The sequence below is a fragment of the Candoia aspera genome, chromosome 8, assembly GCF_035149785.1.
Source record: "Candoia aspera isolate rCanAsp1 chromosome 8, rCanAsp1.hap2, whole genome shotgun sequence".
Classification (NCBI taxonomy): Eukaryota; Metazoa; Chordata; class Lepidosauria; order Squamata; family Boidae; genus Candoia; species Candoia aspera.
This window is the reverse complement of record NC_086160.1, coordinates 52,723,584-52,745,784: the sequence shown is the minus strand read 5'-3', so window position 1 is coordinate 52,745,784 and position 22,201 is coordinate 52,723,584. Positions and strand designations below refer to the sequence as shown.

Sequence of the window (22,201 nt, the reverse complement as noted above, 5' to 3'; positions counted from 1 at the left end):
AAAAACAAAGATTATGGCAACCAGCTTGATTGATAACTGGCAAATAGAGGGAGAAAACGTAGAGGCAGTGAAAGACTTTGTATTTCTAGGTGCAAAGATTATTGTAGATACTGACTGCAGTCAGGATTTCAGAAGACGTTTAATCCTTGGGAGAAGAGCAATGACAAATCTCAATAAAATAGTTAAAAGCAGAGACATCACACTGACAACAAAGGTCCGCATAGTTAAAGCAATGGTGTTCCCTGTAGTAACATATGGCTGCGAGAGCTGGACCATAAGGAAGGCTGAGAGAAGGAAGATTGATGCTTTTGAACTGTGGTGTTGGAGGAAAATTCTGAGAGTGCCTTGGACTGCAAGAAGATCAAACCAGTCCATACTCCAGGAAATAAAGCCAGACTGCTCACTTGAGGGAATGATATTAAAGGGAAAACTGAAATACTTTGGCCACGTAATGAGAAAACAGGACAGCCTGGAGAAGATGCTGATGCTAGGGAGAGTGGAAGGCAAAAGGAAGAGGGGCCGACTAAGGGCAAGCTGGATGGATGATATTCTAGAGGTGACGGACTCGTCCCTGGGGGAGCTGGGGGTGTTGACGACCAACAGGAAGCTCTGGCGTGGGCTGGTCCATGAAGTCACGAAGAGTTGGAAGTGACTGAACGAATAAACAAAACCTGAAATCATTGCCATAGGGATGAGATTGATGGTCTTCTGCATTGTGCATTATATGTAGAGGACATACAGGATATCATTACAGCCAGATTGTCAATTTTTTTGAAGAAATCTAGAAATTTCATTCTTGTTGATACAAGGAAGGATCTGACTGTTCCTTAATGTCAGCTCAGATGATCAGCCTATCTACTGTAGCGCAGTCTACACTACACAGTGTAAGGATTGCCTATTCTAAAACACCATCAGACTCATAAGCAGGATCACAAAGATATTTGATTTATTAAAGAATAGTATGCAGGATCACAAAGAAAGCTGAGAATGGAAAAAGCGTGCCAAATGCAAACTAAAAACCCTCGGTACAAATGAGATCCCTCCGTAGAATCTTCCCAAGCTCACAATCCCAGGTGCTCCTAACAGCTTCTGATGGTCCACGGGAAAAGTCCTTGAGCAGAGCACATAACCCAAACACATTCCATTGAAATGAACATAGATACAGAGCTTGGCACAAGGTTTCACAGCAGCTCCCTCCCAAACAGAAACGTGTGTCAGCGCCATGGCATGTGAAACGTTACTATGTACAGTGCACCTTGAAACAGTGAACATGACATATAGCTAGAACATCAGGTGCCATATAATGATATTTGATATACTGATATCTGTCTGTCTGTCTGTCTGTCTGTCTGTCTGTCTGTCTGCCTGCCTGCCTGCCTGCCTGTCTGTCTGTCTATCTATCTATCTATCTATCTATCTATCTATCTATCTATCTATCTATCTATCTATCTATCTATCTATCTATCTGCCATTGACCAGTAATGTGTTTTTTTTGAAAAGGAGAAATTATGACATTATTTAGAAGAGAGTAGGACATACAGGACTACATAATGATAAATAAAAAATAGAGTCCAAGCTTAATACTAGGTCATATCCACCATACATTTCATGACCTTCCTAGATGTTGCACTAAATTGGTCTCACAGTAATTGATCTATAATTGCTGACTGAGGTAGTAGAATTATTGAAAGTTGACCAATTGTGAGGCTAGCAGTGATCAAATGACATCCCGCTATATACTTGCTCTCCTCTATTAAAGCGTACTGGCATACTAAATGGATGGACACCATCTTTATTTCTTTCCTGTACCAGTTTGATATCCTGTTTTTCCAAGAGATTTGTGCCTCAAAATGGGAATACTCAGAATTTGTAATGCAGATGTCTGTGACATTAAAGGAAATGTAAACCATTTAAAATCACATGTGCCAACCCTAGAAGATATTGACCAGCCAGTTGCATAGATCAGCACATGTGATAAAGGCATTTAAATACAATTTATCTATGTAGTAAATTATTTACCATATCTCATGAAACAGTTAAACTGATTCTCGGTATGTTATGACTATACATTTTATATATTGTATATGCATATGTATATTTATATATATTAAAAACAAAGCAAAATAGCTTTATATTCCACAAAACAGTGACATGAAGTCAGAATAAAAATATTTCAAAGGCAGCAATATTTTATTAATTAGCTCATAGTCATTGTGAGGCAGTATGACAGTAATCTTTGGCTTTCTACTACTCAGATGTATTTACCCCTACATCTTCCTCCACAATGCACCTGGTGTTTAGTGATCTCACATGTGGAAGTCTGAGATTTCCTTTACTATTTTTATGGAATATCAGGCAGTACTTTAATAGGAGAGCTTGAAGTGTGTTAGGTAGGATAAAATTGAGGAGTTGATGTTCCTCTATGGCAATCAGAAAAGTTACACATGTTCTTCATTATAAAGCATGGTGTGTGTGATATTAATTAAACAGCAGCATTTTAAAAGCATGTTCCACTATAACCCTAAGAATGTTTATATTCTCATAGAGTTTGTATAGGTGCTTTGGAATACCTTTTAAAGAGTAGGATAGAAACAAAATAACTAAGATTATTTTCAACTTTCATCCCTTCTTCAGGGTGTGGAGGAATCCACCCAAACAGGATTTTGACCTATGTGCGGAAGCAAAGCCTCACTTTTTCAGTAGCCAATAAAACCCTTAACTCTGATTCATACTCCTAAGAAATCTCTTGAGTTGTATCTGATTCTTCTTGAAGGTGGACACCAAACTTCGTTTTTCCTTGCCCATCCCCTTACTTGTGAGATTACATTCCAAACATAAAAGAAAGATCAAACGATCTATAATTAAGCTAACCATTAGGCCTTTGCCAAAATGCTTTAGATAAAATCTTTTGTTACAAATATTCACTATTTATGAAGTGATTATAGCTATAAGGCTATTAGTTTATTGCTAATTAAATATTCGGTGGGTTAAAGTCAAAATTTGCTCCCATCAATGAAAGAATCTCCTGAGTAGAGTTCTGGTCAGATTGCTTCTTCAGTGGAAATAACTTTTTCTCCTCCTGCTGACTCCTTAGTTCTGCCCCATTGTTGCTAACAGGATAAGGGCTTACAGGAGAGCATGAAGAATACCGCCCCCAGTTATATAACTCCACTAGATCAGAAAACTTCCACTAAACATGTTCCATTCACAAGAGTATTTAAACCCAAAAGATATATGCTGCTGTAATTACTTTTACAAGCGAAGGGCTCTTTCAGATTTATTGAGAGCACAGTAATGGAAACAAACAAGTGATTTTTGACATAATTTGCCCTTTGATTGCCCTAAATTACAGAATCTCCTTCCTTTTGGATAAATATGGCAAATGTTTGTCCTAAAAATTTCACTTTAAAAACTACAGGAAAAATTAAATGCTTAAATGCTATCAGTTATTTCTCTCCCCGCCCCATGTCCCTGCCTGCCGTTAAATAACAAATTAAAAGATAAAGAATGTTAATAATATTATGTAACCCTTAAAATGCCAATAAAAAGCAGATGCTTTTTTTTAAAGAAAGAGGTTTATAATTTTCTGAATTTAGAGAATGTCACTACCTATCATAAATGAATTGTAGCCCTTCCAGACCTCTTTAGATGAAGAACAAATAGTAATTTTTTAAAAAAACACATATTACTCTGATTGTAATGGAACATGTTAAAAGAATCACTACTTAGTCATGTTATACTTTACTTCATGTTACACTTTTCAATGATACCTCTTTTAATAATGGATCTGCTTCTTGGATGCATAAACAAAAGCAATACTGAAGTTTGTTAAGAGACATTAATCTTAGTGATAAATAAAACTGGTATTTAACCAAGGCTTACTTTTCTATTTTCCTTTGGTAAATATCTCTTCCTTTTCTGTAGGTTCACAGCAGTATTTTCTTAAAATTTAGACAGGACTCTTTAGTGTAAAGCTCAGAAAACACTGAATCTTCTGTTTTCTGATCCCTAGAAAACCTCTGGATAATGAGAAAATCAACATGAGTTTTTTCCATTAGTGTTTTTTTCTCCTGCCTTGATCCATTTAATCAGTTAAACAGTATTTGGTTTCTAGCCAGTCTCTCTTTTAAATAGATTTGATTGTGCCCAACTGACCTTTTGCTGATTCCACTCATCATTACAACTAAATAGATACAGTATTATCTTATGTGCAGTATTGTATTAATTCATTTAATACTGAATACTTTTGCCTATATTTATAACTAGATCTCCCATGTTACCTATTTCAACAAGATGAGATATTGCATCTTTTCACCATGATCTTTGGTACATGGTGCCTTACATCATATTAAATACTAATAAATGTATTAGCAAACTTTGATCTACATAGCACAGCTATGCAGAGTTCTGTATTCAAAGGAGGAAATGTGATTTAAAGCATGCACACATAATACTTGTGCATTTATATCTTCTCCTGGACTTGCATGGCTGCTCTCTGCAGCTGGTACAGAAATCCCCGCCAAAACATGTTAGTTTTAAGGTATTCCGTGACAGTCCTATGTGTGCACCCACATACTCCAATCACATGTTGCTCTTAGAATCCAGATCACTGCATACCATACTATTTAGGTTACTGACCAAAGAATCTAGTTCCACGTCACTGTCTGGTGTTCATCCATGAGCTAGGCAAATGACTAGGGACATGTAGTTCAACCCTTGTTCACATGACTGTGGTGTGTCTGATAATCACTCTGTTCAGTGATGGTGAACAACAGTCATTGTTCCTCCTGGTTGCTAAATTTCACTTTGAAGGTGGACTGAAACAGTTTCACCAGCTACCTCAAGCTTCCACCTTGAGGTAGCCTACACAATCCTTCAAATAATTTCCCCATCTGCACCAAATCCCAAATGAAAGAAGTTTGACATTTATTTATTTATCAAATTTGTCACCGCCCATCTCCTCCGACCAGAGGGACTCTGGGTGGTTTACAATATAGAATAAATATACAATAAAAATTCTAATAAATATACAATAAAATTCTAATAAAATCCCATTAAAACTAAAACAATTTAACTACCCCAGCTCATAAAATCCAGATGGCTATGATCTCTTCAATCATTATGTAGGAGGGGCACTTTAAGGCACTAGCCAACACCAAGTATGTCGATTCTCCTCCCTGCCCCAAGCCTAGTGGCAGAGCCAGGTCTTCAACTTCCTCTGGAAGGCTAGGAGCAATGGGGCTAATTTCACCTTTGGGGACAAGATGTTCCAAAGGTGGGTGCTACTGCCAAGAAGGCCTGCCTCCTGGACCCCGCCAGATGGAATTCTCTTATTGACGGGGTCCGCAGCATGCCCTCTCTGCATAAGCGGGTGGGATGGGCTGATGATATGGGGAAGAGGTGGTCCCTCAGGTAACCTGGTCCCATGCCATGTAGGGCTTTAAAGGTGATAACCAACACCTTGAATTGGACCCGAAAGCAAACTGGTATCCAATGCAGCTCACGTAATTCCCAACCTATTGCTTTTTACATGTATCATATGCATAACTACTGACATCTGTCTATATACACAAGAGGTTCTGGATCATATGGGAAAATCCTACACTGTAGCTCTTTATATCAGTGTGTGAAACCTGATTTGTTGCTGTTTTCTGCACTCTATAATTAGTTAGATAGAGGGAACGACGAAGAGTTCTCAACTCTGAGACTGGCTGCACAAATCAGCTTCAAGTGTTTTTTTTTAATAAGAATTTTATCACATTTCAGACAAAGATAAAAACTACAGAAAAAACTACAAAGAAAAAGAAAAAAGGAAAACTAAAGAAGTGTGAAAACACAGATTTTTAAAAAAGAACTTACAGGAAGAGGTGACTTCTGACTTTTAACAGCAAGAATATACAGTACAACTATTTTCCATAATCAATCATTTACTCAAACCAAAATCACATTATTTCTATAAATCACTTCATTGGCACATTATAAAAATCACTAAATGCAGTTGTTCCATCCCCTTACATTAAAAGAATGAGAAGAAATATATATACTGTATGTATGTATATACATATATACATACACCTCCTAATCAACTACCCCCTCAAGGTTAACATTTATTTAATTATTTCCTTCCTACTACTTTGCTATACGTTCCTGTCTGCTATAATAAATATCAGACTAAAAAGCATATAAATTGTCTACCATTATGTTTGATAATACAACAGTTTAATAAACTTAAGTCATGTTAAACCCAAAACCGAATAATATTTTTTATACTTTAGTAATCTTAATCCAAATCATTAAAGATAGATGAAATCAGCCTAACCCTAAAAGCAATCCAGACAGATATTCTTAAACCCTTATCCCACTTCAAAATAGACCAAAGCATTTACATGTACCCTTAATGAGCACAGAGCTTTTTTCTTACAGAGCAAACAGCCCAACTGCCCCCCCCTCAAAAACTCCAACTTCGCTTCAAGAAACCTCCCATACATAATAATCCTTTCTTTTCCATGGCATTCCATCAGAGGATCAATTTCACTTATGGCTTGCAACTCAATCTTTCCCTTTAATTTCTTCAACTTGACTATCCAATCTTCATCCAGCATTTCAACAGAAGCCAAAGAGACATTTCTGTCACTGTTAAATTCTTCAGTTCCATCCACAACATCCCCGTCCAAGTGACACATTTTAAAGTTCATATTTTCCACAATGTCCTGAATGCCTTGCATAAAAACTTGGTAACAATCAGAAAGAATCTATTTGAAATCTCGATGGAAGTCAGAGAAAGTTTCTGTAAGATCCTCCATGCCTCCAGCAGTAGATTATGGTGCCCCCTAGGAGCTTAACCAGTGGAAGTCGACGGTATGAAAGAATTACGGAATATGTTTATAGAAGTGAAAGTTATAAGCAGACAATTCCCCAGGAAAGTAGAAGCAGGATGCTGAAAGTGCAAAACAACAGATTCAACGTGTAGGAAAATGCTAATATCTTTAAATTTAGTACAAAAGTAATAACAGGGAGACAATTATTTACTCTGTATCCTTCTTAATATTTTGTTGGAAAACAATCCAAAACTTAAAAAGAATTTTAAAAAAAATTAATCCCCATGATAACAAAAGCACCAAGAGAACCAGCTTCTCCTTGCTGTAGAAAGCCTCTCTTAGGGTACATATACTAAAATATATATATATAAATTGGGTGATTTAGAAATGGGATGGCTGGTCTTAATGTCCCATTAAGGCTACAGCGCAGCTTGGAAAGTGGTGAAGTCCAGTCTCCCAGCTAGTTCTTACCAGCCGAACGCAAGCACTGTTTGTGATCTTCTGGCTTCAAGCTGCTGTCTGGAGGACAGATGGATGATTCTGAATGTTTTCCATTCTCCAGAAAAATGCTACTGGGCTTCAGGAAAAACCTGCCTGAGCCTGAGAAAAATGCCGCATTGTCAGTTCTGCCCACTAAGCCTGTGGGCACAGCTGTTCAGTTTGCCATGTCCCCGCCAGAAGTCAGCTTCAAATGGTTTTCATGGACCTGAAATTGAAACATTTGTTTCTTGACCAAAAGCTGTTTTCATTAAAATGATCTTGTAATTAAATTACTAACACTACAACATTGTCCACATTAGAAAGATGTTGGTGGTGCATCTTATATGGCCTGTTTTGTTCTGTTCTCTCTTCTCCTGACTCTTATTTGATTATTAATTTAGAAAAAAAATATGGACCCTTTTCCCAAGGGAAGAAATTCCTCATGTGTACGCTTGACAGTACTTCTGGCATGTTGATAAAATATGAACATGTCCAGCATAGCGTATGTATGCAGTCAACATAGGAAACAGCCCAGCCATTTAAATTTGAACACAGGGAGCTGGCAGTGGGTCTACAGTGACATGTTTATGTAAGCTATCTATGATGGACATATGAGAAGTATGTTTAACTTGAAAATAATATTTCATCAAAATGTGAACACAGATGTGTGGATGTCATTTCAAAGTTGAATCTCTTCTTTCCCTTGACCTGCATTAACAAAACAAAAATAAAACCTAAATCATCCATGTTCTTGAAAATCTCAGTTGCGTTAGGTCTTTCCCACCAATAATCTGAGCTGGTTTCCACAGTGTTTGAAGACTTCTTTTTGAAAATACTGACCTGGCCTAAATCTCATGAGCTTGAACTTCAAACTTATATTCTAGGGTAGTTTTCAAAGGTTTCCCAAATATTTATAATTTTCCTGTATTTCATAAGGTAGTTAAGTGAGCCCTTGATATGCACCTTCAGAAAATCTTATTTCTTTTTAGGTCATCTAATCATACTCAAAAACTATTGTCCAAGAACTGCATTCTTTCTCAGCTTCAGAGGACTACATAAAAACAAGGCAGTTGTATACCTCCTTTCCTTCCTGAGACTATTTGCCATCTATTTATTCTCAGGCAGCCAGTTCCACACCACCTGGATAGTATTGATATAATAACGCCCAGCAGCTAATCTGAGTAGATTATTTTCCAGAGATTATAGTGGTCCAGTTTAGGAAAACAACAGATGCTTTATCACACAATGAAAGCCTGTTTTTAAATACCTATACTTTTTTTTTAATAAGAATTTTATTAAGTTTGAAACAAAGATAAAAACTACAAAAAAAGAAAAAAACTACAAAAAGAAAAAAAACTAAAGAAGTGTGAAACAAGAAAAAAGAATTTTAAGATTGCATAAAGAGGTGACTTCTGACTTTCAACAACAGGAATATGCAGCAATTTCCATAATCAATCCCTTACTCTATAGCAAACCAAGATCACATTATTTCTATAAATCATTCCATTAGCACATTATAAAAATCACTAAACACAATTGCTCTTTCCCCTTATATTAAAAGAAAAAGAAATATATGAACATCCAAATCAACTTCCCTCCCAAAAACAACATTTATTTAATTATTTCCTTCCTACCACTATTCTATATATTTCTGTCCACTATAATAAAAATTAGATTATAAAAACATTTAAATTGTCTACTTTTATAATTAATAATACTATAATAAATAAATAAAATAAATAAATAAGAATCTTAACCCTATTAAACCTCAAACCAAGCAATTATTATTATATTTTATAAATCTTAAAAATCAAACAAACCTTAAAAGCAATCCAGGAAATCTTGGAAAACAGCCCAACTGCCCCCCTTAGAAACTCAGACTTCTCAGCAAAAAACATCCCACAGAACAAAGCCTCTTTTTTCCCATAACATTCCATCAAAAAAACCAACTTGTAATTTGCAACTCAAGACTGCCCCTTTAACCCCTTCAACACCAAGATGTAATCGTTGCCTGGCATTTCAAAAAAGGCTTCAATCTTGCTGTCAGTAGAAACATCTCTATCTTTATTAAAATCTTCAACTTCTTCCACAATGTCCTTAGCCAGATGACACATTTTAAAGCTGATATATTCTGCAATGTCCTGAATATCTTGCAGAATAGCTTGACAGGTATCATAAAAGATCTGTTTAAACTCACAATGAAGCTCACAATGGAACTCTGAGAAAGTTTCCTTGAAATCCTCCATGTTTCAGGCAGTAGATTATGGTGCCCCCTAGATACTTGACTAGCAAGAGTGGGAGTTAATGAGTTAACAGAGAATTTCTGAAAGTTGTTGACATAAGAGAAAGTATGCTAACAAGCAGCTCCCAGGGAACTGGTGACAGAAAGCTGAAGATTCAAAACAGCAGCCTCTACGTGTAGGAAAATATTAAATCCTCTAAATTCAATACAAAAATAATAACAAGGAGACAATTATTTATTCTCAGTCCTCCTTAGTATTTAAATGGGAAAACAAGCCAACACGTAAAAAGATTTAAAAAAATTAATCCCAAAAATAACAATAAGCACCAAGAGAGATCGCTTCTCCTTGCTGTAGAAAGTCTCTCTTAGGGTACATAACTTTAAAAAATATATACATTGGGTGATTTAGAAATGGGTGGCTCAACTTAGTGTCCCTTTAAGGCTACAGTGCAGCTTGGAAATGATGACTTCCTGGCCTCCCAGTGGCTTTTACCCGATTGGTGCAAATGCTGTTTGCGATTCTCAGGCTGCAAGTCACCATTCTGGAGGGCAGATGGGATGATTCCAAGCATTTTCTTTGCCATGAAAGTACTCTTGGGCTTCAGGAAAAAGCCTGCCGGAGCCCAACCCCCCCCCCCCCCACATTGTCAGTTGTGTCCACAATGCTTGTGGACACAGCTATTGAGTCAGCCCTGTCTCCACTGGAAGTCCCGTAAATACCTATTCTTATATGCTTCTTTTTTCATGTAAATTTCCTTCCTAAAGTTTTTTTGGCTTTACGCAATTTGAACTCTTAAAGAACAACTCATTTACAAACTTATAAACTGCATCAAAATGACAGTATGCTGTGCAGAATTGATTCACACATAGATATGGAATATGAGAACATATGCATCCAATGTATATCACACGTAATTTGCCTTAAATTGTCTAGGTTTACACACTATTCTAAGTCAGGATTTGTTGAATAAGCCATAGTAGTTTATGAAGTCAGATAGTGTGCTAAGCCATAGTATGTGATTTACAAACGATAAAGTTTGGATTCATTTAGCACACTATGCCAAAAACAAATAATAGGCACTGAATCAGACCTTTAGTACATCTGGTTTAATGCTATCTTTTGAGATTGTCAGAACTTCTCAGAGATCTCTGCTAACTGCAACCATTTTAAATGGAGGTTGCCAGGAACTGAATGTCAGGTTTCACACCAGGCATGGCTATAAGCTACAGCTTTCCAGTTAACCCCTTAGAAATGAGTTACTTGGCAAAAGGTTTTCAGACATGAGTAGACAAGATTTGTTTCTTCTTTTACAGGCAGAATGAAGGTATAAGCATACTGTACATAGAAAATTTGTCTTATTCTGGTCACAAAAATCAAGGTCTCTATATAGTTCTGTTCTGCAGTTTAAAATTACAAGCTTTTTATTCCCACCTTTCTGTGTCGATGGTTATCTGGCTGTTCTCCTTAATTTCCTTGGAATGCACCTGCTCTATGTTGATTTAATAGTTTTTTCCAGCCTAGGAATTGCTCCTCCCACCTTGCCAGCTCCATGACTTACACTGAAGTTGAGGCACAGTGTGCACTGTATGATTGAGTTAATGATGTTTCCTGAAGTGCCAGTGTAACTGTCAGGGATAAGGTGAAGAAACTACGCTGAGCCAGGAATGAAGCTCTAGTCTTTATTGTTTCTACTATACAAACAGAATCTTGCCAGACTGAGCAAAGCTAGCAGGCTGTAAGGGAAAAACTCCAGAAACTCTAAGGCGGGTCCTACCTGAAATTCCTGGCCAGGCACCCAAGGTCTTCCACACTGTTCGTGCGTTTTTTCCCCCTGGATGGCGCCCCCTCCTTCTTCCTCACCTGCAATCTCCATAACATCAACCTCCATGTTAACAATCAGTATAAATGTATTTGTTTCCAGAATGGACTCAATGCCTTACACCTGGCTGCCAAAGAAGGCCATGTGGGTTTGGTTCAGGAATTGCTGGAAAGAGGATCTGCAGTTGATTCTGCAACTAAGGTAACATTCATTATCCAGTTGCTTAAAAAATATCACATTAACAAGGTGAATGGTAAATGGTAGATTCTACTGGTAAATGTTTTAACAATTTAATGTTTATTTAGGCAATATTTCTAAATTATGGCCTTTGTATATTTCCTATATAATATCTACATGTTGTTTTATTTCCCTTCCTGAATGAACTATATCTGCATAAGTGATACAATTTTAGTTCTGCAAGACTTATTACAATTGCAAATAATGATTGCTTTTGGTTTATTATGCTAAATCAGGATAAAACATTTTACTGGAAGATGCAAGGCAAGCCTGAACCGAGTAGGAAGCTCATTTGTTTTCCCAATCCCTGCTCTTTCTTCTACATATCTGATAGAATTTTAACATCTATTATTTTTTAAATAAACTAACAACTGGTTTAACTATTCAATTGCTAAATAAGACAACAGCAAATTTTGAATTAATTTCATAATTTCTTTCATTGTGGATTAGACCCAAAATAGTGTTCTTTCAGAAGACATGATGGAGCAGCTCAGTTTTTCTTATTTATTAGGAATTGGTATGCATAAATAAATTTCAATGTTCATGTTGGTGACAGAATTTCACAATTAGAACAACTGTTTTAGTAAATGGCTCCAATTTTGCTACTCCCTATGAAAAAATGACTACCAACAGTACTGATTTTATTTTATTTTTAAAAGAGTAAGTGTATTGCTTTCCTAGAAAAATCTTCAGATAGTCTTAATTTTATGTCAGATTGTAAAGGAAATGGAAGATATTGAACATTTTGTAATGGAGCAATTTCATTGTTTAATTCATATTTTATTAATATTACTGTGATTTATTATATGTTGCTCTGAATTCTAGATAAAAAAAATTAATATGTGCATTTTTATTTTGTGCAAAGCAGAAGGGAAATACTGCACTACATATTGCTTCCTTGGCGGGACAGGCTGAAGTGGTCAAAGTTCTAGTTAAAGAAGGAGCTAATATTAATGCACAGTCTCAGGTAAGTTGACATACATACATACTAATCTAGGCCTAATAAAACTAGGCCTTATATTTTCAAATTACTCAAGGTTAATTGGTGACACACATAGTGAGGTACCCCATTTATTCAGTATGCTGGTTGATGTTAACAATTGCCAACAGATAAAGGGCAGGAGCTAAATTTGCTATTTTATGAATTATGAATGTTATCATCAATAATATCAAAAAATCAATGTCCAGATTACTGCATTTAAGCCATCCTTTACAATCTGGTACTCATACACATCCTTCTGCAAAAGCAATCGCCTTTTTGCAACATTTAGGTATAATGTAGCCAAATCTCTTCTAAATTTGGGGAAAATAGCTTAATAACACAGTAACATCTTTAAACCTAAACTTTTTCCAAAAAAGTTGGAACTTGGTTCATACATAGTCATATGTCTAACCAACAAGAAACTACCAATAGAAGTGACCAAAGAATATGCATTAATTTATTGCATCTCCACCCTAGGAGGAGCTATTCCCGCACATAATCACTATACCACACAGATTTCCATTTACAATTTAGCAAATGTAAAATATAGACTTAAAATATAAACTTATTATATTTTCATTCTCTCTAAAGTTTTACCATAATAATGAGCAGTGATTATTCACAAGCCATAACTACAAGGTAGCATCTGGAATAATGCTTTCCTATTCACCCCCCCACCCCCTTATATTGAGGAAATGCCTTGGTATCTGAGACAGTATTCTTTGATCTATTTTTGTAATTGCTGACTCACACCAGCAAAACAGAAGAGGCCTACAAAAGGGAAAGAACAGAAAGGAACTGAAAAATCTTTAAATAAAGGGACATCTATAGTCAGATGAAAATTCTTAATCTGTGCATGGTGCTACTGAAGTTCATAACACTAAAGGCCCTCAGGATACATACAGTATAAGGTATGCATGTTCTTCAAAGTATATGAATGCATTTCTACAAGCATCAGCATTTTCACAGCATTAAATGTTCAATGATCATGTTCCCATGGTCAAAGCAATGTCAGGTAATGCCACATGGTTGGCATTTACTTGGGAAGTTGGCAAACTCATTCACCTGCAATACTTTTAGAAACAAACTATGCACACATACCAATCTAATACCTGCACAACTTTAGTATGGATAGTCTAAAGAGTGTCAAACTCTAAGCACTTCTCTTATGGTTTATGAGCTGTTTCAAAATGTTGGAACAGCTGGAAAGTTCATCAGGGAATGTTCATTTTAAAAGCTGAATCAGAGTTCTTACAACAAAAAACTGCATACATTCTCAACTGTGGATTCTGCTTAGCCTTCTTAGATGTGGGAAAGTTGCAGCTCAAGGGTCATGTGTGGCCCCGAAACTTCTTTTTGTATCATCCCTGGAATTCTCTCCAAAATTCATCAGTGCAATTTGCCACACATTATATGGGATAGCTCTAAAATTAAGTTAAAATAGTGCATGTGTTTGTTGAGATATATAACTATCCTTTTCAGAACATCGTGCCAGCGACTATAACCAGTATCCTCCATACAACATTAAGGGCAGCTCCAGGCCATCAGAATGATAGCCATTATGGCTTAACACTCCCTAAAGAGCCAGTTTGGCAGTGGTTAAGGGCCTTGTCCAGGCAGTCATCAGGAGTCAACATGGACTTTAAGGCACAAAAACAAACAAACAAACCCCACAGTCTCTAGGTAGAATCTATCTTTGAACACTGGAAGATATATTTGTGCAAAATTTGATAGCTAGATTTTGGTCAAGCATTTTATTTATATAGCACATTACAGTAAGTGATTCCCAGTCTGGATGCTTTTCAAATTGCTAGTTTTGCTGCCAAATCCCTTAATCATTTGTGGCTGGAATACCTGAGTGACATCTTCCTATTTATTTATTTATTTATTTATTTATTAAATATAACTGCCCATCTCACAAACAAGTGATTCTGGGTGGTGTACAAAGAGCTAAAAACAATAAGTAAATATTTGTGAAGTACTAGTTTACTGTTACTCATGTTCTACCATTCATGGAGACTAGCTTAGTGGGTATTCAAGACTGGGATCTCTCACCCTAAAATCTGCTTTTTGTTATTGTGTTGTAATTAGGCTTTTAAGGCTGTGTAATATTTTGTCCCTTTTTAATTTTAATGTGGCTCTCAAATGCTCTATTTTTTAAAACAATGTTTTTGAGTTTATGAATTTATTTTTTAAATTGTATATTGTCTAAGCAACTTGCAGGTAAGAGCACGGTTTAAAAATAATTATATTGTATTGTTTCAATGAGTTTATCTGCTTTTTGGCTTACAGTAGTATTTCTATACAAATATATACTTTAATGACACTTCATTAATATGCCTGTGGTCAGGTGAAGTACCCTAAAAGATCATCTGAAGCTGACTTTCAGTTTGCAAATATTTACAGTATATGTCTGTGTATTAAATGCATGTTGTGCAGATGGGAATTAGATCTGGATCAAACAGTGGTTTTTGCTGGTTCATAGGCAGCGGTGTTACATAATAGGAAGACTTGGTTTCTAGAACTGAAGATTCATAGTATGCGAAGGAACTATATGACAAGGGAAGAGAGAACAAAGAAAGAACAGAGCAGCATATGCCAGATACATAATTTTACTCGTTTCCTACAAATGTATATTAGATCTGGATCAAACAGTGGTTTTTGCTGGTTCATTAATGTCAACATACTTGCACAGTACCATGTATTAACCTTTTCCCCAGAGCCTAACTAAAAAACAATGGTAAGAAACCAATCCATTTCTATTTATCTGCCTTTGCTAGGCCACTGCTCCATCCCTATGGTCCCAACATTAACATAAATATATATTAATAACAAATGTACATGCCACCTAACTCCCAGCAACTGTGGTGGTTTACAAATTGTTAAAAACATTTAAAAACAAATAACAATACAAAAAACACAAAAACAACACACAATAAAAGAACAGAGATGGCAAAAAACCCAAACCTGGATAGGAACAAGGAAAAGGAAGAAAAGGGGCATCAGTTGTCCTTGCCAAAGGCCTGGGTGAAGAGCCAGGTCTTCAGGGCCCCTTGAAATACCAGTAGGATGGGGGCCATTTGAATCTTGGGTGAGAACCTCATTACAGAGAGCAGGTGCTGCTACAGAGAAGGAGTGTTTCTGGGGTCCCAAAAGATGGCATTGTTTAATCAACGGAACCCAGAGCATGCCAACCCTGCCAGATCACATTGATCTGGCAGATACTATGGGAGACAGTAAACAGGCCCCATACCATGTAGGGCTTTATAGGTAGCAACCTGCACCTGGAATTGCACCCAGAAGCAAATTGGCAACCATTTTAAAAAATGATAAAATATAATGTCCATCAAAGTGATTAAGTTTTGCTTTTGGGTAAGATTTTTGAAGTGAATATGAGCCAATTTAACCCTTCTGACCTCCTCCTTTCACTGGGGAAAGCTACAATAAATTTACTGAAGCTCAAGAAACTTGCATTTGCTTTTCATTTTCTAATAAAGTAAACTTTAATTACTAACCTTTGTTTACTGCATGCCAAAATTATATCATAATTGCAGACAGAAAAATAAAATAGTCAATTAACTTTAATATGCATTTTAAAGAAAAACTGAATTGTATTCAATAAAAAAGCAAAACAAATCTTCACCAGGAGCATATACTGTAATGATTATTCCATTTTTTCAGCTCATTTATTGCTGGCACTAAATGTTCTAGGCACTGCCTGTAGTCATTATAACAGATGTTCAATTCCTGAATTCTGATCGAAATAGTTGACTCGGAAAACAAAGATAGTCTGGCTCAGACATTAAATGGCAGGCATTCTAGCACATTATTATGTCTTTGAAACTGAAATGTAATGCAGACCCTATGTTAGAAGAAAAACAACAGGTAAATGTAGTCTGTTTTGGGAATTTACTTCCTACTGATTTAATAGGAAATCATAACAATTTCTTTTGATTACTTTTTGGTAACAAGTGAGCTTCCCCAAAAAATGATTTTACAAAATTTTTTGGCATGGTGAAGATTTCTTTAGAAAGTATTCTTACTTTGCCAAACCAGTAATTTGAGAGTTCAGAGACAGCAGTGGTTATAAGTGAATTACATTCTCTCAGGTTCTATGCTGAGAGAATAGGTCTGCTTTTTTAGTACTTAGATGTAGATATATTTGGGCTATTATCAGTGTCCCTAGCTCTTTTAAGAGAGATGTAATTCAACCAAGGGCAAGCAACCTGGTGTTCTCAGGTGTGTGGGCCATAGATAAAGACGTATCTGTGTGTGTACACATAGCTAAATTGTTTTAAAAAGGGTTGTCTCCTGATCCAGAATTCGAATTCATAGCTTATGGGTGTATATGTACTGTATATATGTATATATGCATACAAATGTGCAGAATGCATTATCTTTTAAAATCAAGATTAGCTTTTGAACAGAACATTGCTCCAAGGAATGGAAGACATTTCACTTATGAAATAATTTGGTTAGTTTGGTTCTACGTCTGTATTTTGAACTTAATGGTTGAAACATACCATTTGCTGCTCAGCATTTGGTAGAGAAATGTTTTGAGTAGGTCCTGGGCTTGCTACAGTATGTATATTCTCATATTTGAAACTATTTGAACTCCAGTTTGGGTGGCAAACACATTTTCTTTGTATGAGTGTTTTTAATTGACATTTTATATATTAAGAATTTAATTAGTGTCTATGTAAATCCGTGTCATTTTATGATGCATTAAAGGGAGATTCATTTCTTATCACGCATTTTGTGACTGGTAGATGATCTTTTAATAGAGCTCATATTGTAGCTAAAAATGAAATGGCATGACAAACAGGATTTGTTTGATGATGCACTTTGATTACCATAATGTTATACATTTCCATGTAATGCAGGCTGACCTCAAAACACAAGTGAAGAACTGTGTAAGAATCCTGAAATAAAAATAGCAAGTCTTAGTGTTCAAAAACCATAATACAAAATCCATGAAGCTGTTCTGAATTCTTACGTTATATGCTCTGTACACAGTGAATAATTTAAAAATATAATGTGCAGAGTATTGTGTCTCTATAACTTAATGAGATGCTCTCAAAACCAATAAAAATGTCTATAGCATATATTGCTTTGGGGCTTTCTTCTTGGATGAATTAACCAAAAGGAATGGAAGTTACTTATTTTCTATTTTTAATTAATTACATGCTTCAGTGTCATTTTCAAAGATATGCATAAAATGCAAGCAACAATTGCTTTATTTGACTTTGTTAATAGCCTGCTCAGAACTGTATTTTGTAATTTGTGGCATTATAAGAATTAAACCTGATGGCAGTTAGGATGAATTTTGTTACTCTGGAGTTCTTGCAAAGCATTACTTGAAAATTGGAATCTTACACTCTTCTTAAATCCTGTGATCACATCTTTGTCTTCTGGTCAGGATATCCAGTTGTAAAAGCTCTTTTGCAAACCTGTTATAATCAACAAGGTTTTACTTATATTATAGTGCCATAGAATATAAATTGACATGTTCCAGCCCATAAATCTGCCATGATTAAGGTCACTTTTTTATGGTGGACAGTGAGTTGCCTTCAATTAAATACAAGCAGTAAATAATAGATTCTTATTTTCTTCATAAATATTGCAATTTATTATTTTTGCAACTCATAATGCAAACTAATTTTTTATTTGAAACTTCTGTTGCTTGCAGTATATACTAAATTAACTTAAGTGCTGCAGAAAGAATCAGGAGGTCGTATTAAGCTTTACAAAACTATAGTTTCTAAGTCACTACAATCTCATTTTTCATGCTTAATGCATATTTAATAGGGCTCACAAGATATTTGTTATTTTAATAAATTAAACATTTAAAAAGATATAAGCTTAAGAGTAGTTTTGCCAAAAGAAGATCCTTGTCAGTACCTGATATTTCTTCGAATTGAGTTGTTCAATAGAAGGTTTGTTTTTCCTTTGGATTCTGCTTGGGTTTACTTGACAAATCACATTATTTTGTGTCTAATTTGGTTTGGTTTTTAATATTTATGTTTTGCTATATTACTTTATTTTCCCCTAGAATGGCTTCACACCTCTGTACATGGCAGCGCAGGAGAACCATATTGAAGTAGTAAAATATCTTCTGGAAAATGGAGCCAATCAGAGCACTGCTACTGAGGTACAGTACTCAAATAATCCTCGTCCTCCTCCTCCACTTGTCTTTTTCTTTAAAATCATGGTTCCTACTTTAGCCTGATTTTCTGAAAATCATAAATCCATACCCAACATTCAGTTTTCTTTCAGGATGAGCAATGTTACAGAAAGTAGAGAAAATGGTAAACCAACGAAATTAAAATCATGACAAAGAAAAAGATAAATACTGAATCTAGCTTATAACTTTCCATATATTTCTGCCCCTGCAAACAATTCTTGCTTCCACTATGTCCATATCTTCAGAATTTCTAACTAAAAATTTTCCCAACTCTTTTGATTCTACAGTATGGTTATAACATTTACCATTGCAGAAGTGTTCATCCATGAATAAATTTATTTACAAAACCATCTTCTACCTTTAGCATTTGTGTAATCTGAAGTAATCCCTTATCAATTTCTTCATTTGTCACTTTTTTTGGTATGGAGTAAACCCACTGCAAGATATCCAAGATAGTATGGTATTTAATAGAGGAGCCAGGCTTGCCTTTGTTAACAGCTGTTTCATTCAGTGGATACTGTTGCATTTGACAGTGGCTTCTAAAATAATCCTTTCTGCTGCTGGGATGGATTGAGGTCATGTTACATTGCAGCTTTTTGTTACTAGGATGGAGAGAGGCCATATTCCCATTGCAGTTTTACTGGATATGGAATATTGTGTGGTTGTTAAGCAACTGAACAGAAACAACAGTGCAAATGAATGAATCACTGGATGATCTTAGTGCCTACATTTCTCGCTCTGATGACGATGATGATGATTACATATTGCATGGTTGTCTCCCCACGTACTTTGATTCATTTCTTGTGAGGATATGAATTTGAAAGTGATCATATTATGCTAGGAATGAATAGCAGTTGTGTTATTCTATTTTAAGTCCAAGTGAGTACATGAAACAGGATGAGATGGATAACACTTTTTCTCTGGTAGTTCTAAAACCACCTACTTTATTACAGGCATTCCTGAGTGTTTCTTGATTTTAAATGAAACCATTTCACTTCCTATCTTCTCCTACTTTAAACAGCTAAGAAGAAAGCTTATAACCCCAAACCAACAGTTAATTATTAGCCATTTGTTGTCCTAACACTTCTTTCGCTATATTGCAGTATAGGTTTGAATGTGTAGAAGGAAGGCTTTGTATATAGTGGCATTTGCTGGGAGGTGTGTGTATATCAACAACAAAAAAACAAGTTACAGGTAGTCAAAGCAGCATTGCAATGCAACTCCCACTCCTTTTGTAACTGCATCAACAAACATACAAAAGAGCTGGGGATTGCATTATGACACCACTTCTGCCTTGTTTGCATTTTTGACTCAGCCTTGTGGGTGCCAGTGTCTGCACATAGCCCCTAGGTTTCTAGTCCTGTTTCACTCTTCTGTTCAGTCTCCAGAGGAAAGATACATTTGAAGATGGGAAACTACCTGCATTCTTCTTTACCATTTTAAAAACAAAGAGTTGGATAAGGCAGTTTAGCTTAAGCATTTTCTTACTGCCTCCATCTATGTGTCGCATGAATTCTAATCATGGTGAATATTATGGTGCCTAATTCAACACTACCATGTTTTCTTATATTCTCTGCTTATATTCTATTATATGTCCTTATAGGAAACAGTCCTGAAATTTCAGTATTTTAAAGTGAAGAAACCTGACAATGCTACCTTCTGTACATTTAGAATGATATTCTTAATTACAATGTTCAAATATATTTGTTTCACCTAAATGATAAATGTAAAGGCTGGTACAATATACAGTTTCAATGCCTGATACACTACAACTACAATTTTAGCTATGTCTTATATTTTATTTTCAAATTAGGTTTAATATCTGGGGAAGTCAGTCACTGAGGGTGCAGTTTAGTATTAGATGGATGCGACGAATAGAGAGCTTTGATGTGGGATTCCACAAGTGAATATTTCATTCTGAATATAATAAAAATATTGCATATTTATATATGGTGCAGTTTGTGTGAAGGCTCTTGATATCAAAAAGCGCCATATGGATTCTGCCGTTTAGTTGTCTACTTTTAGACAACTTTAATCTAATCTTACAGTGAATGGTCTCATAAGGAATGCTGTGTTTAAAATGGTAATATTACCTCAGTGATAAGCCAGTTTTGATGTATTTGGTAGCCAAAAGTGAGCCTATTCCACTGAATAGAACTCAAGACTTTTCTTCCAAATCATGCCTAGATAGCACCACTAACTAGTTTAATGCAGCATCTCTTTTCTTTCCACGGTAACAGGATGGCTTCACTCCACTAGCAGTTGCATTGCAGCAGGGACACAATCAGGCAGTGGCTATCCTTCTGGAGAATGACACAAAGGGGAAAGTGCGGCTGCCGGCATTGCATATTGCTGCCAGAAAAGATGACACCAAATCAGCAGCACTTCTCCTCCAGAATGATCATAATGCTGATGTTCAGTCTAAGGTAAAAATAGTCTCTTTTTTCAGGATTGGGATGGTATCAAAGGTGGGATGCTTCCAAGGATATTTTTATCCAATGAGGATAAATGAATGCTTTTTTCACTGAGACTGTAAGTGCAACCATTTGCAGCTTTTTGTATGATTCATATATTTACTTGTTTGTAGGGTACTTATAAAATATCTTAATGTGCATAATAAGCATATAGCACTATAAAAGCTACTAATATGGATGCTGAATCTGATATGACCAGCCAAGTCCCTTTTTTTACAGTGAAGTTGCAAGAAGACATGGACTTAAAGACACAATTCATGCTTCAGATTTCTTTTCTTGTATTGACTATCTGTGGCTTTTCAGTGCTTTCTGTCTTTGAAAATAACCCAATTAATACTATATTTTAGACTCTGAAAAATATAAAATTTAGACTTTGAAATTTTGATTATCCACCAGGGAAAAGCAACTGTTAAGTGTTGCTGTTGAGTAGGTCTTGGATTGTGGTCCGTGGAAATGTGGAGTTCCATACATTTACATGGGAAATTAATCATGTTTATCAGTTTTTTTCCAGTAACAAGATTGCAATTCATTTCAGTGAACAAGTGAGTTCTCTATCTTTCTACCAATCTGTAATATCTTTCCTCTTTTTTCCAAAACATGCTGCAACAGATGATGGTGAATAGAACAACTGAGGTACCAAAAACAACAGTTTTGTTAACCTATTCTTCCCAACCCTTTACTGATAATCGTTGCATTTTCCCTTCTTGTTCTGTACAGTTCAGAGTATATCATATTTCATTTTTAAGTATCTACCATATACACTCTCTCTTCTGCTTTTATTTTGCTTTGTTTTGTTTTCACCTTTGAGATGGCCTAGATTTTTGTATTTGTTTTTTAATAGTAGATTAGGGAACTAAAAATAGTAGGCCCGCAGAGGAATGATTAAGTACAGAACAATTGCCTGGAACGTGAATTTATTTCTGTAGCAATGCAAATCCATACCAAAATATTAATCTGGATAATT

At 35.7% G+C, this 22,201-nt stretch overlaps 1 protein-coding gene across 29 annotated transcripts in view; it reads left to right on the top strand.

Annotated features, from left to right (window-relative positions):
• ANK2 (ankyrin 2) overlaps nt 1-22,201 on the top strand; it is a 337,224-nt gene that overhangs the window by 205,265 nt on the left and 109,758 nt on the right. For 22 of the 29 annotated variants that reach the window (XM_063310220.1, XM_063310221.1, XM_063310222.1 and 19 more), the window contains 5 exons: nt 11,463-11,561; nt 12,466-12,564; nt 18,632-18,730; nt 21,004-21,189; nt 21,847-21,870. In XM_063310220.1, coding sequence (XP_063166290.1) covers nt 11,463-11,561; nt 12,466-12,564; nt 18,632-18,730; nt 21,004-21,189; nt 21,847-21,870 — 507 coding nt within the window. The remainder of the gene's footprint in view (nt 1-11,462; nt 11,562-12,465; nt 12,565-18,631; nt 18,731-21,003; nt 21,190-21,846; nt 21,871-22,201) is intronic. The other 7 variants (XM_063310228.1, XM_063310227.1, XM_063310215.1 and 4 more) reach the window with 1 other exon arrangement.